We start from the raw sequence: 16,062 nt of genomic DNA on the forward strand, positions 1-16,062 counted from the left end.
TACCTTCGATTACTACGCGGACGAAGTCGTGGGCGTCCCGTAGGGTTAAAATAAAAACTATAGTGTTTTTTCGCCCGGTGTTAGTTCGCCCTTTTTAAAAAAATAAAAGAAAATGTTAAAATAAAAAGACGTAGTTGTATAAAAACCATATATGTATTAATTAAAATTTAAAATTAAAATTAACTCGCACAAATATCGTCAAGATCATAATAATGTTACACTCCGTCCCACCGCTCCGCGCACCCCGCGCGTCATCGTACCAGTACGCAGTACGCACCAAGCTGACGCTCGCACCTACTTCACTGCGGCTCTGCGGGCTCGCACGTCACTACGTCACGTACTATAATCTTCAATGGAAAATACATATTCAAGCAAATTGTTTTTAATAAAAAATTATCGAGCTTTAATGTACCACATTAGACCAGCTTTGTAGCTAGCTTCCACCGAGGGATGTTCCCAAGTCAATAAATTACCTCGATTATCCGTACAAAAAGTAGGCGTCGCATCAAATGCATTTTAGTATGCTTTGTATAGAAAATCATACAAGTGATCCGCATCGTACGGATCGCACCGAACGAATTTTATCTACAACATTAAAAATCCGTTTGGATCGATGATCACATCCTTTTGAATAAGTCTGATTTTCTTGTAGCTAACATTGTTACAAACAAAACTCGTAATAACAAAAGCAAAGAAATCTGACACATTCGTATGGATTTGTTGGTGGGTGATACAAACTGTACGTAGCTATCAAAAGTGTCGTCAGCCCACAGAACTTCACTGATGAGGTGCGAGTGTGTCAATCGAAGACAATAAACGTGTACAATAACAAGTGTGTGTGTGTGTGTGTGTGTGTCGACATGGGATCTGCCGGCCTATTCGCTAACTCGGACGCTTTCACAAAAGAAACTTAAATATATCATTGATATTCAATAGTTATACATAAAAGATACACTGCGAAACATTTTTTTATCACTCAATGAACGATAAAGTTGCAATATAAAACGGCTGGTTGACCTTAACCCTTCAATAGTCCCAGAGGTAGCGAATACCCCAGACACGCTAAAGGATCGCTTACAACGGCTACACACAACACGGTCGCATGCACCGGACGGCGCGAACGTTGGTACTCAGATACACGTTCAGTGATATGTATAATAGAAACGTAACAAAATGGATAATAATACAAACATACTGCGGCCGACGCATCTATGAACAGAGATAATCCAGAGCTACAACATTTCACCATAATACTGCATGCGATTAAACTTGGAACAGGCTACAATCTTTTATTTTTAAAATTTTTCAAGAAAATTGCGCTGTAATTAAATCCAATTCCTTTTGGCCACAACACTGATGCACCTTAGAGGTGCACAGGGTATCAATAATAAACCATACATAGTTTGATCATAATATCAAACGGGGTGCAAGTGTTGTAGCATTTATAAATATCTCTGCCTATTGTACTAACTTATACAATAAGTAGTTCGCATACTGTTGAACATACAATTCGCAAGTATGACAAATAGCGTGCGCACGGAGATCACGCAGCGCACGGAGCGCACGCAGCCCACGGAGCGCACGGAGCGCACGGAGCGAGCGGGCGACGGTATAACTCTAAGCTCGGCGCGAGTACGACAGATTCACAAGTACTTGGTATAAGTACACCCCGACCGTTGCACTGCACATATTGACAGATTATGACTTTAGAAAAGCTTTTGAAGCTCGAAGTTTCTTGTTGTAGTGACTACAACCTTCTGATGAGAAAAATTAGCGCGAAATCAGCAGCATTTACGAGTATTATATAAATAAATTAAACAAGACATTTATGGGTCAATTCTGTTTCACAATTTTTACAATAGATATAAATCAGTCTCAGTAGAAACTGTAGCATTTGCAAAAAAGTTTTAACGATATGTAGCTCTAGATTTTAAGATTTAGGGGCCAAATAAACTTTTATAAGACTTCCAACTCTCCACGTTCCGAGGTTGAGTACTTTTTGGGTTAGATGACTAGATTAAATTATATTTCATTATTGTGATGTAGATTGTATCAACATACTTTATAGCAATGATTGCTCATTTTGTTGTTATTTTTTATTACAAATATGTAACAATGTATGAGGAAGTCTATGAATAAGCATTTGTGCAATAAAAAAACAAACAAACGAACGTTCTTTTGTATCAGCGAAATAATCACAGCTGAAGTTGACAGCCTGTCACAAAATGTCAAATATAGTCTAGTGTAACGGACAGGGTATAGACAGTATAAAATTACATGCTATAACATCTTATTCGGTATATTTTGAAATCCCCTTACAACTAACTATAATATCATAACTGTGCCGATTCAGTCGTACACACACGCTGCACCACACTGACAATACAATAGTGCGTGTAAAGCACACTTTACTTATGAGATATTCGCATTTTTGTAACCGAGACGTATGTATTATAAAATAGACTTAACGTCAAAACTATAAAGTCGAAAATTGTGTTTAATCTATTTGTGACGACAAAAATTTAAGTCTTTTTTGTTCGAAGGCGAGTCAGTGGGATACGTCAGTTCGTTGATCCCACACACACTCAGGGAAGTGGAAGAGTCCCAGTGGGCGGGGTGCAGAGAACGGCCGCGGGAAGAATATCCCCGTGTTCATTGGATACACTCCTTGTAACAGTGTACTACGGTTTTTTAAAATATATTGATTTCATAACATTATAGTAAAATGATAATTTTCATGACTTGACATAAGTAGTTTTAATAGTTACATATATTTTTTATAATAGAGCAAATGAACAATAAATATATTTTTATAAACACCCCTTCAAGATTACTTCGTCGTTTGTATTACGAGCTGTCAGAAACGCATTCTGCCAACGGCTGGACTATAAAAGTGGGTGTCAGTGTAGCGCAGCGCGCGTGCGACGAGCGGCACGAACGTGTTACACACTGCGGCACGCAAACTATTTGATCCAATACAAGCAGCACATTACCGGCGGCAGTGCGACACTCGCGCGAGCGACACTTACCACTCCACTCAGGCTGGTTTTACAGTCACGCTGACAAGACGCTGACCGTCGGCGCTGACAGACACAATGTATGAACTCCTAGGGAGCGTTTCAGAATAACGCGTAGCTGTCAGCGCCGACGGTCAGCGTCCGGTCAGCCTGACTCTAACACCAGCCTAAGTCAGCGCCGCGCCGCCGCACGGGACGGTCGTCAGGCGCTGCTGGCGGTAGCGCGTGCGCGTGACGCACTGGCTCGCTATTCGCTATACATAATACACTGATGTGAATTTTGTTAAGTCAAACCTAAGGGCCGGGCTACACGGCGGCGGGACTGCGGCACTCCCCAGCGACAACCATCACTTCACGTCACCGAGTCTTTACATTTTGTGATGTACTCGTATGTACATCGCTTTAGATGTTAGGGACGAGTATGTCCACAGATCGCGCATAGTGTAGCGTCCAGTGCAGCCCGGACCTAAATCATCAAGAGGGTACCCACACGCATCACAGTAACTTAGAAGTTTGTTCCCAAACAAAACTGATCGTCTCAAACGTCATGGATTTCAATACCTCGAGTTTTAGTTTCAGCGTTCTCATATAAAAATACCTCGTTTGTAGCCTGCATTGTCTTGCAGTGTTAAGAAAATATATGTTTTTCCCGAAGATACAATTGATTAGGTACACACAGTACACCTTGGATTCTAAACTTCAGTGGGGTGCTCATATAGAAAAACTGTCAGGTAAACTCAGCTCAGCTGCTTTTGCAGTGAGAAAAATAAGACAGTTTACTGATGTTGATACAGCTAGACTTGTTTATTTTGCGTACTTTCACAGCGTAATGTCTTACGGTATTTTGTTGTGGGGCAAGGCTGCTGATATACATTCTATATTTGTACTTCAAAAAAGAGCAATTCGAGCAATATATCAACTAAAATCACGCGAGTCCCTTCGTCAAAAGTTTAAAGAAATAGGCATTTTAACAGTAGCCTGTCAGTATATATATAACAGTATAGTTTATGTAAGACAAAATATTAATTTGTACAAACGAAAAGGAGATCTAAACCCACGTCTTACTAGACACGGGCATAAGTTAGTTATTTCTGCATATCGTCTCCAAAGAGTTAAAAAATCTTTTGTGGGTTTGGGTGTACTCTTCTATAACAAGATCCCCAAGACTGTGATGGACTTGCCAATGCACAACTTTAAGCAATGTGTTAAAAAACATTTACTTAGTCGAGGTTACTACACTATTGATGAGTTCCTTAACGACAAAGGTGCTTGGAGGCCATTGGATCAGCTTCCACCTTCACACAGGAAATAAAACTATAAGAAATTGTAATTTAATTGTTATCAAATGTAAATTGTAATACTGTATGACTTTTTTCAAAAGAGCAACTGTTGAGTTTCTTGCCGGTATCTTCTCAGCAGAACCTGCCTTCCGAACCGGTGGTAGAATCTTTACAAATAGTCAACTGACGTGTCAAAAGTGCTTGTAAACTGAGCCTACTTGAAATAAATGAATTTTGAATTTTTGAATTTACATATTATGCGTAAGTGCGGGAGCGGACGTCTTCTAAGTAGCTGTGACGTGTGAAGGTCCGGCGGGGGTTGTAGGGCGGGGGGAGGGTCCGTGAGCACTTCAATTATAATATCCGAATGCGAGGTCAGAAGGGAAGGGTCAAACGTGGCAATAATAAAAACTTATGCTAATCGCACATCGCAGCATGCAACACAAAGACGGGCGCCAGTGAACAGCGCCGTATGTTCGTGGAGTGCTGCGCGTGCGATGTGCGATCCCTACACAAAACGCCATTCCTAGACGGCCAGTTCTCGCGGCGTCAATTCCTTTACACGTAATATGACTGAACACTACCAACGACTGCAATCCACTCTAGAGAGCTCTCTCTGGAATCAGAGTTTTTCCGATTGACACTTAATTTTTGATTCCGAAGAAATTGACTTGATTTATTACTTTTATATTTTTCCTAAATGTGGCATTATATTATTAAAAATTAAGTACTTTATTATTTGTTCTCAATGTAGTTTAGAAACTAATATTATCAATTATTTGTGTCTATAAATGTTTTTTTAAAAACAAATATAATGCGTCATATTTGTCAGACAGCCTGTAGGCAGGCTTTTAGAGGCTTTTGGAGAAGAGGGAAGACTGTAGTAAGCCTTCTCCTCTTCTCCAAAAGCTCGCTATCGACGGGCGCCCGTGCCGTGCTCTCGCTGTGTGGAGTGGACTACAGTTCCCGACCCAACCTGTGAACTTGACGAAACAATAAACTCTCAAAACTGACAATATAAAGCTAACCAGCCAGAGAGTACCCAATAAAACTCGTTACCTTCAAACCAAACAAGCAAACTTTGACTTAAAAAAACCCAGTCTCGATATACAGAATAGCATAAGCATATATAATAAAATGTAATACAATAATCGTTTCGTCTACAGAACCATTACGGCGATACGTACGTCCACGTGACTCGACACCGACAGTCGCGACATTCCGGGTTCCGACATTGTACAAAATGGCGACAGAATGCGATGTCGAATATCGAAACGGCCGACTGCCGTTGTCGAGTTAAATAGATTGTACCTTTGTTCACTTAACACTGAAATAGACAACCGTCGGTAGGTTCGACCCACGACAGTTTGTCGGCGGCGTCCCCAGAACGAGCTCGCGACTAGCGACCACGTCGATAATCTATTTCAGTTTTACAGGAAACACTCATTAGCATGTAAAAATTACCCTTCACATATATTTGTATAATGTACATTACTTGTATACAGCGGTAACACTTCGGGGCCCGCGGACGTCGCGTGGACCCCGCCCGCCGCCCCGCGCCCGCGGCGCCCACTCGAGTCGGTCCGACCGACGAGCGAGCGAGACGGCGCGGGTCGGCGGTCCCGTGCGAGAGAGACAGACGTCGACACGCAGTAACCTAATTTTGTGCAAAAACTACAGAGGAATGTTGCTCGAACTCGATACGATCGCTTACGATAAATAAACTTACAACTTATACACTAAATGGACTAGCATCAAAATCAGACTTCGGAAATCATAACATCTATACGTGCGAGCGGCGGGCGGGCGCCGCAACTGACGGCTTCGTTCATTTAAACTGAAACTCGAACGACCGTTTCAAACAGCTTCAGTTCATCAGTCCCTAGTGGGAGGTTTTCAATGTTTCCATACTGCGATGGTCGCGTAACCGTAATTGAAACGGTGCCATCTAGTAGCACTACTGCACAACCGTTTCAATTCCTTAAAAATTCGCGTTTATGGTTACGCGATCGTCACAGCAGTAGGCACTCAGAACATCACGACGCGCGCACTGCGTACTGCTCGGTTTCGCTCGACCGCCGCCGCCGATCAGTAGACTAGAATACAATAGAATAGAACAAATTAACAAAATGGACGTGAATCGAGGCGAACTCTAATGGCAGTATAGACAACTCCGACGACCTCCGACCGCGCCCCGACGCCCGACACGACCGCTGCCGCACACGGGCGGAGCGCACACACAGCACTGATCGCTGACTTGCTCGAGGATGTATCTCGCCGCAGTCTATCGGCACGCTAACACTCAGCACGCACGCACGCATTCTCGCTTTAGAAGACTTCTCGTTTTACAAGATACGCCTGTTTTACTCCTAAAATCAAAAGAATCATTCGGGTGTAGTGTAACATTGTGTTTCACACAAACGATTTACTCTTTGAATGCACTTTTAACAGTAAACGCAGGCTCCCAGCCCCGGCTCGCCGCGGGGACGCTGTTCGACTTCAGTCGCAACCATCGCTGCGCGGACACTGGAGCGTCCTGCTGCCGCCGCCACGTTATCGTACAGCGCACGACAAACGAAACCGCACGGCACGCTCGGTGTACGTCGAAAACGTTGAGGAGCGCTCCGCTGCAACAACGTATCGCTCTCGTCACGATACACGTCGTCGACGCACGACGCAGCACTATACACACGAATCGCGAACAACGCATTTTCATTTCTTTTAACGACGGTAGTTAAATATAAGAAATGCGCCAGCGCCTGATAGACGGCTCCACTGACGCTGACGCTCTGACGCCGTCAGTGTTCGGCGCGCGCCGCAGGCCGGAGCTCGTCGCGACGCGCGCGCGATGTTTACGAAGCGACACACGTAAAAAATACATTTCAATCAAAATTTCAGGGAGGTACAAAAATTGGGGTTCCATCGAAATTGGTTTTTAAAAAAGTTTCCACGATTGGTTCGTTTGAGAGTCCAAGTGAGGCGGCACGCGACCCTCGGCGCGCGGGGCCTTCGACAATTCCGTTTTGGCAAATCGACCTTTGCGTACAGCAGAACCACCGCCGAATCGCGTCAATAACATTCACAGCGCAGAGGCAGAGGTGACACTCGCAGCACCCCTGACGAACAGAGACACGCGCCACACGGGCGCCCCACGGCGCAGGGCTCCGGTGCGTTGCTCCGTAATGTTCATGGAATGAGTTACACTTCGGCAGCGACTTCCCACGGGGCGACCGTCCGTACGAGCGGCTCGTGCGGCGCCGGCGCGGAGCACACTTCAGAAGTCGGTGCTGGCGACGGGCGGTCACTATAAGGCGCGGTCGGCGGCGGGCGCGGGCGGCGCGGTGGGCAGCGCGCGGTAGGCGCGGTCGGGCGGCGCGCGCGCCGGGCCCGCCAGCGCCGCGCGCACCGCCAGCGCGCAGCCCGCCAGCGCCAGCGCCGCGCCGCACAGCCCCAGCATCTGCAACAGTCACGACACTACATGTACTTATGTACAATATGTTCTGTTTTTAGATCACTATAACGTTGGCCTCGTAGGAAAGTTCCGAACCTCTCACGAGTGACGGAGCGGGCTGTACTATATTGATTCAGAGATGATGACCTGCACACATCTAAACTCATCACCGGTATAATATGCATGATCAAATTCTTAATACGATGCAGGTGTTACACGTGGGTAATTACATCAAAATCCCATTGCTCAGCAACCACTCACAGACGTTAATAATTAAATATGTAATAGGTTTCTGTAGTGCTGACACTGCTTGTGTAGTGTATCCAATGGTTGATTCCGCTGCTACACTATTATATTTGTCTCACATCCGCTCCTAAACATTCTACCAAATGGTGGAGGTTGTTTAAAAATGAATAATGATCCAATGCTAATGCTGCTGTACAACTGTGTGTACACCCGTCCCGGTCGCTATCAGTCAGAATCTGCGAGATAGACATCAATACACAATGATTCAGCAGTACGGTGGGGCCAGTGAGCCGAGGCAAGGCGTCACTCACCGCGGCCGCGAACAGCAGCTGCGCGGGCGGGCGGTCGGCGGGCCCCACGCGCGCCAGCAGCGCCGCCGCGCCGCCCGTCAGCCACAGCGCGCTCCACAGGAACGACGCACCGCCCTGCAACACGCGGAGTGCACACTGTATAACACATCGACCGGCACTCCTGCTCACGCCTTACTACGAGAACTGCGAAGTGGGGAACAATACGGAGACGTGGCTCTGAGGCCTGTTATCAAACTGATTGTCGGTCTGTGCACCTACTATAGGTAAGGCAAATAACTCAATTTTCAGAGGTTACATAGTTAAAAATGAAAAAAAATTAAAAATTATTTATTTCAAGACGGCTTAGTTTACAAGCACTTTAGAAACTTCAAGTTTGAATATTCTGAATATTTGACTATACCACCAGTTCCTTCAGAAGGCAGGTCATCTTGAGGGTCTATAGAGAAGGGTTCAGCAATGGACATGAGTTGTCTGACTCTGCTATTACAACATACCCAAAGTGTGGACACCACAGGCTCTAAGACCACTATCTAACATTTCAAATGTTTCTTCATGGACAACACATTATGTATAGGCAGTTCTATGACTGATCTCTCACGTGTGAACAAGGCTATACTAATACCCTATAGATGTTTTTAGAATGTAAAGCGTGTCAAGTAACTCAGTTAGGTAATAAATCCCGTCTCTCCACGGAGCAGAGTGGAGAGGTTTAGCGCGACGGTTAGCGCCGCCCGCCGTATCTAGATCGCGTCGAGTGGCGGCTTGTTCCGAGTCTCGATACAATACACTGAGGGAAGTCGGGAAACTTCTAATGAAACTTTTATTTTTTATTCAATGTCAAGTAGCCACTCCACCGTAACCGCACTCAATAAGTAAGTGAACTTGATACATAGAAGTGCTCTAATCTAGAAGAGGTGTGAGAGTTCACTGAACCCAATACTCGTTTTACAAAATGCTTGGACTTGGTCTCTAACTGTGGGCCTCAAACCTCAGTCACTAAATGTGAAATACTTCAACAAGATCTCCAAATGTACCACTCAAGACAACATCTCCTAAAAAGATAAAATAAAGTGAGAGAGTTTTATCACTAGACTCAAAAAGGCTCCTGGATTTGACCTGATTACTTCTCGTCTCCTCAAAGAGCATCCTAAAGTGTCTAGTATACAAGTATGTGACTAACCTCTTTAACCACATCTTCCAATTAAACTACTTTCCAGATATCTGGAAGGTGTCTCAGATCACAATGATACAAGCGAGGGAAACCCCTGGAAGAAGCCAGCTCTTATTGCCCCATTAGCTTTACTTCCGTCCTGTCAAAGGTCTGGGAAATAATATTCCTAGCAAGAATGGAAGAAGCCCTAAAAGAGAATGAGACTATTCCTGCTCACCAGTTCAGCTTCACACTTGACTGTCAAACAAGTCCACAGGGTAACCACACAATCCGCCAGTGCCTTGAAACAAAGGAATATTGCTCTGCAGCATTACTAGATGTCCTACAGGCCTTTGAGAAAGAGCTCTTAGTAAAAATCATAAAACTACTACCATATTCTATGTTCCTGCTACTTGCATCTTATCTGAATAATAAAATATTCCAAGATAAACAGCACAACGCTAGGTCCAGTTTCTATACCTACGCAGCAGGTGCACCCCGAGGCTCTGTTCTTGGACCAGTCCTTTACAACATATTTACATGTGACTTACAAGAATCACCTGATGTCACCATTGTAACATAAGGTGATGATGCAGCTTTCCTGTCTTGCAATAAAGATGCACATCAAGGTAGTTCCATCCTACAAAATCAATCTTGAATTGGCCAATTGAGTGCATCAAAATCCCATCACATCACCTTTGCACTTTGAAAAGGGGACTGCCCTCCTGTTAACCTAGGAAAGAAAGACCTGCCTCCAGCAACATGAGTTAAGTACTTGGGCTTCCATCTGAACCCACATTTGACATGTAAATATCATATTGACAGTAAAAGAAAAGAGCTCAACACAAGGTTCAGAAATCTGCTCTGGTTATTTGCCAGATAGTTTACACCGAGATTTAACAGCAAATTGCTCATTTACTGTGCAGTCTTAAACCTATCTGGGTCTACAGGATTCAGCTGTGAGGCACCTGCAGTAATTCCAACACAACGTGTAACCAACAGATCCAAAATAATATACAAAGGACTATTACTGATGCCCTTTGGTTTTCTTCCAACAACAAAACCTACCAATATCTGGAAATGTTGTTAAAAACCTCCCCAATGTTACACAACTCACCTGCTTTTAGTCTGATGACTGATCGCAGTTATCAAGAACAAAAAACAATTTATTCCATAAAAAAAATTTTGCACTTAGTAGGGGTTCTTTCTTGCTTGAATTTATAACACGCCCCCCCCCCCCTCTCTCTCTCTCTTAAATAGCTAAAAATAACTGGTAGAAATAATGTTTCAAATAGTATACCTTCCACCTTCCATATTTAAATGACTTTTTAACAGATGTCTGTTAATTGTGTAACTGATAGTTTTATAATGTACATCATCAATGCTCTTTTGTTTTGATACCTGAGTACAGTTAGGTATGGACCTGACTCGCTAGACGTTACCCTTCGGTCACAGTATAAGAGCAACCATCTGACACATCTATACATACTGTCTGAATGGTGGAAAACATGGTTAACTAGAAGTTTCTAGTTTACTGAAAGATAAAGTAACCTTTCATTTATTATAAGTATTTGTAACTTATTTATATCAAATTTATAATAAAAACATCTAAAAATAATTGATTATTTAGTTGGAACAGCAATCAAGTAATTGAATAACTCTGTGAATGTAAACTATGTTTTTGTCTAAGTGGTGATTTTGACTCCTTGTTTTGTAAACAGATGATTTTGATGACATTTATCTAAAAACCAGCACTGGAAAATAGCATCCAAAAGGTTAATTTGTTCAAAAACTATGCTAAGCTACACAGGGTTCAACAACCTTGCCAAACGTAGGAAACGCCAAAACAAAAAATAAGCTGCAGCTTTTTGCAGCTGAGGTCGATGAGGTCAGATTTCTTTTGGTATAGAGTTAAGTAAGGGCTCAAGGTTCGTAGTATAATCTATGATTATTTTTTATTATGTTCATAGACTTTGGCTGGTGGGAGGCTTCGGCCGTGGCTACTGGCAAAGACTTACTACCAAGTGAATTAGCATTCTGATATGTCAAGTAGAAATCAAAAGAGATGTGTATTTTCATCCTCCTCCTAACAAGCCCACTTCCATGTTAGATTGCATCATCACTTACCATCAGATGAGATTGTAGTCAAGCGTTAACTTGTAAACAACAAAAAAAATTAAAATGACAAAATTTCAAGGTGTCTTATCTAGTTGTTTGATCATTCTCAATGTACACACACAGCAAACGTTCAGTTTTACATGTGGTCCACTTGAATACATGTGCCAGTTCAGTGAAACCTGAAACTGCTAAATTGAAAGAAATATTTTATACACATTCAACATTGTAGAAGTTGGTAAACAAGTTGATATGTATGTACTATTCTGTCTACAGTGAGCTGCCGTTAAACTGTCTGTCAATCATCCCAAGCACAGGTCATTTTTTTTTGGATTTTATTTTTAGATTTAGATGTGTCTTGTAGATCTGGCTATATGTTTTCAGTGTAGTCATTGAGGCGTTGAGCACACGTACCAGCCGGTTCCAGTCGAGCGGCAGCAGGCGGTGCAGGCGCGTGACGTGCAGCGCGGCGCGCAGCGCGTGCAGCATCAGCGACGTGAGCGCGCCGAACAGCAGCGGGCGCGCGGCGCCGGCGCGCAGCCCCGCCGCCGCCCACACGCAGCCGCACGCCGCCGCGCTCAGCAGCGCCAGCAGCACGCCCAGAGCGCCGCGCGCCGAGCGCAGGTGCGCCCAGTGGCAGTACACGGGCGCCAGCGCGCGCGGGCGCGGCGGCGGCGCGCGCGAGTAGTGCGCGTGCGAGTCCCACGAGCGCTCCGTGAGCTCCGTGCCGGCGGGCGAGCGGCCGCCCGCGCCCGAGCCGCCGCCGCCGCCGCTGCCCGCGATCTCGAAGTCCTGCACGTCCTCGCCGCGGCAGCTCGTGGGCTCCAGCTCGCGGATCTCGTCTAGCAGCAGCTCCACCTCGTCGGCGCAGTACAGCTCGCTGGCGGACGCGTAGCGCGTCGGCGCCGCTTGCATAGCACCCCGGAGCCCGGCCCTGCGACTGTCGCCTCACCTCGCGCCGCGAGCCCCACGAGCCCACATCGCACTCGCGACCGCTTCACATTGCGGCGCGCTGTCTTTACCTAGTCCGAGTGGTGTCGACCCTCCGTCTGATCGACGATAGCCGCATTATTGTGAACACTTTAAATTAATTATTAATTATAAGTAATAATTGTAAACAGGATTTACAGACGCTGTACTACACGCACGCCATGTTTGTTATCGTATTTTTTTCTAAATCTAAACCACAGTCACAGATTAGATTAGATGATTTTATAAAATAGTTAGAGACCAGGGTGTAATCAGTCTGTACATTACGACCTCAGTACAAATTGCATATGCCTCATTAATTCCCTATTTGCTCAATAGATGGCGCTTTAAGCCACTTTGACCAGCAGGATTCTGAGGTAATCTTAAGCCAGGTATTAAAAAAAAAAATTATAACCTTGTGCGGCTTGTGACATTTTGTTTAATTTTGTAGACGAAACGGTTTTATTTCTTCTGCTTTCTTCATGGTGTTTTTTTGCGTTGATCTTTCCCGACGACCTGGCTTTTATTATGGATTTTGGTGACTGTTATAAATCGTTTTGACCTGTGCTTTACTTTGGATTCCGAGAACTCTGTTATATATGTCTTGTCTTGAGATTTAGTAGAGTTCTTTTTTTATTTTTTCGTGCAGATTTTTTACATTTAATTGGTGTAAGTCAAGAAATATATTTGGTAAGCAGTACCACTAGAGGTTTTGACGAAGATGACTCTATTCAAAGAGACGGAGTTGTTTATGTTCACAAAAGGAGAAATAATAAATAATTATATGTATCCCATTTGTGTTTTTATTATTTGTGTCCGAATTCCTAAATAAAATAATAGAATTAAAGAACAGTTTATACTAGTAGGTAAACATTATGTTTATGTCTCTATGGATATAGGTTTATATACGTAATTCGACGCTCATTTTATACTTATGGGTATATATTATAATTGGTGTAGTTCTCTATTTGCTCACATGATGGCGCTAAGCGGAGATGGCATCTGAGGACTCTATACCCTATATTCAATGTACTCTATGTTAGAGACTCTGTCTGCGATATTCTAAGCCGAATTCTTAATCTGTAGATACCACAGAGTAATATACCATACGACACTAATGACCACAGACGACAAATGAACATTTCCCGTTACCGTACTCGGCACATGCCATGTCCTCTGCCTTTTTAAATTGTTGCACGGCCAGAAATTGTCAGACGGCGCTCTCCGTTAGGAGTATTAGTGTTCTGTGCTCACGGCTCATTGTCATTTGGTAATGACTGGTAATGACCTTCATTTGTCGTCTGTGGTAATGACTAATGGCTGTGTTTAAAGGTGGGTACAGATTGGTGCAATGCAACATGTAATGCAACATGCAATGCAAGAATTTGACGTCCACATTGCTGCAATGTATCACGAATGCTCGTGGTTTTTACGCGTCGCGCGCACGAACTGCGCCTGGGTCGCGCACGCTCCGAGCGTTACAACTCGTGCGCGGTTCAATCCGAGATTTGTCGGTTTTTGGTACGAACACAAAGGGGCGCGCAGGACAGAGCCGACTGATTCGTAGCCAATGCGCGTACCGTGCGCGCCACACGTCCAAGGCAGCAGGGAACATGCAATGTAAGGCAGAATATTACATTACATGTTGCATTGCACCAATCTGTACCCACCTTAAGGCGCTGTCAATTTGTTTAGGTTTTAGCCGCGAGACTTCTTTCATGAAAAGGACTCTGTTTAACATAGATGTAAGAGTCGGTACAAGTATAATTCTATGCTGTTTATAGTCTTCGCTTTCCGTTGGAGAGTTTAGGCCCAGTTCGGACTACTTTAGTGTTTTAGTCGAGTACGAACGATATTTGGGCGGTAAACCCAAAAATTGTTCGTACTCGACTAAAATAGTCCGTACTAGCTATAAATTAATTTACTCTTTGACTAGGCCATAGCTGCAGTAACAGCAATGAAAGGAATATATTTACTCAGGAGAGTGACAGTGAGGAGTGCATCATTGCAGGCAATTATTATTACTTCGGCTTGCCAAAATCTTCAGAAAATATTTTTTTTTTTTTGTGTTTTTGGTATTGATTCCAAATTCAAAATAAAAAAGAAATAAACGCGTTCGTAATCAAAAATACAAGGGCTTTATTAACATCTGTTACGTTCCCATTCGCTTAGCAAATCGTCAGGCTTCTGATCTGACACTCGTCTCGAGCAAATTCAAAACTTCCCTCGTCGGCTCTCCAGATATTAGGTTTTATTTTAAACACAATTAATTTTAATGGGATTGAAAAAAAATACATGTCCTTAAAGTCATTTCTTTATTCTTGATGTATGAAGTAAAAATCTGCTAAAATAGAACATTTTTACTCATGCCACAGACCTGCAGTTTTAACTGTACAGTTTTCTAATGATTTTTTATTGATATATTCATAACATAATGAATGAAAAAAAAAATTTAAGATGAAACTGATAAAACTGAAGGTCTGTAGCCCTCTTCTTTTATCACTACGAAAAATGAGGTTTAAGTTTGAAGCATATCAAAATAATCATTTATAACACATTTGCTCGTAAAGTATCTCATAGTTCACCAATTTCAACGTATCTCATTACGCACATATGCCGTAATGTAATGTAAAATGCACATGTGCCGTAATAAAATTTTTAACATCCGCCTAAAAACCAACAGTAGGTTTGTAACCAACAGTAACTTTAAAAATATATATATATATGTCAGAAAAGTGCTCAACATTTTCTGAATAAAATTAACTTTGTGAGCTAATATATATTAAATAATTCTTTAATTCTTTTATTTTAATAATTTTTGGTGCATTTGCCTACAAAAAAAACGCTGGTGTGCACTCTTCGCTATCTGTGCAAAATTACAATCGTATGAAAATGTCATCTTAGGGAATACAGGCAAAGATGCAAATTCATTTTCAGAAAATGTGTTCAAACTGTGTTTCCTCGCAAAAGTGTTATAAACGTCGTATGACATACGTGCTCTTTGATAATTACAGCCTCTACTTCCTTACTATAGCTCTCGCCTTCGGCTCGAGCTAGCAATATCGCCTCGGCTGTACTTTTCAACTTACCACACTTATATCATAATGTACTATTACATAGAGATCGGATTATATGCAATGAAAAAAAGGTTAGAATACCTATATAATATTAAACAACATATTTTTAATTTATAACACTAAATAACAATATCAGTGGCGTTCACAAGGTTTTTGAACACGGTGGTCATTATACGTAGGTACCTAGAAATTGTACAGATTCGTAATATCCCCTCCGGTTAGACAGTGCATACTGCACGTTTCCATCTACGAGTATGAGCTGCACGACTGCACAATATCTATCTATATACAGGGTGTCCCGAATATAGTACGAGCCTACTCTACAGTATGATTGCTGACATCAAGGCCTACTAAAATAACGATGCAATCTAAGATGAAAGCGGACTAACTTGTCAGGAGGAAGATGAAAATCCACAGTCCTTTCGGTTTCTACACGACATCGTACC

The 16,062-nt window shown here is 43.0% G+C and overlaps 1 protein-coding gene across 1 annotated transcript; it reads right to left on the reverse strand.

Annotated features, from left to right (window-relative positions):
- Window positions 1–7,541: 7,541 nt before the first annotated feature.
- Window positions 7,542–13,012, reverse strand: LOC128199207 (uncharacterized). The gene is made up of 3 exons (XM_052887679.1): window positions 11,985–13,012; window positions 8,306–8,419; window positions 7,542–7,754 (listed from the first exon to the last, which is right to left on the reverse strand). The coding sequence occupies exons 1-3, from the start codon at window positions 12,483–12,485 to the stop codon at window positions 7,602–7,604; spliced, it is 768 nt and encodes a 255-aa protein (XP_052743639.1). The 5' UTR covers window positions 12,486–13,012; the 3' UTR covers window positions 7,542–7,601.
- Window positions 13,013–16,062: the final 3,050 nt, after the last annotated feature.

The sequence above is a fragment of the Bicyclus anynana genome, chromosome 20, assembly GCF_947172395.1.
Source record: "Bicyclus anynana chromosome 20, ilBicAnyn1.1, whole genome shotgun sequence".
In the NCBI taxonomy this organism is placed as follows: Eukaryota; Metazoa; Arthropoda; class Insecta; order Lepidoptera; family Nymphalidae; genus Bicyclus; species Bicyclus anynana.

Bases quoted from the DNA above. Each gene is read 5' to 3' on its own strand.
- LOC128199207 (XM_052887679.1), bottom strand. From the start codon at position 12,485: ATGCAAGCGGCGCCGACGCGCTACGCGTCCGCCAGCGAGCTGTACTGC. The intron at 8,420-11,984 runs GTACGTGTGCTC...CGCGTGTTGCAG, and splicing joins CGCTCGACTGGAACCGGCTG to GGCGGTGCGTCGTTCCTGTG. The intron at 7,755-8,305 runs GTGAGTGACGCC...TGACTGTTGCAG, and splicing joins AGCTGCTGTTCGCGGCCGCG to ATGCTGGGGCTGTGCGGCGC.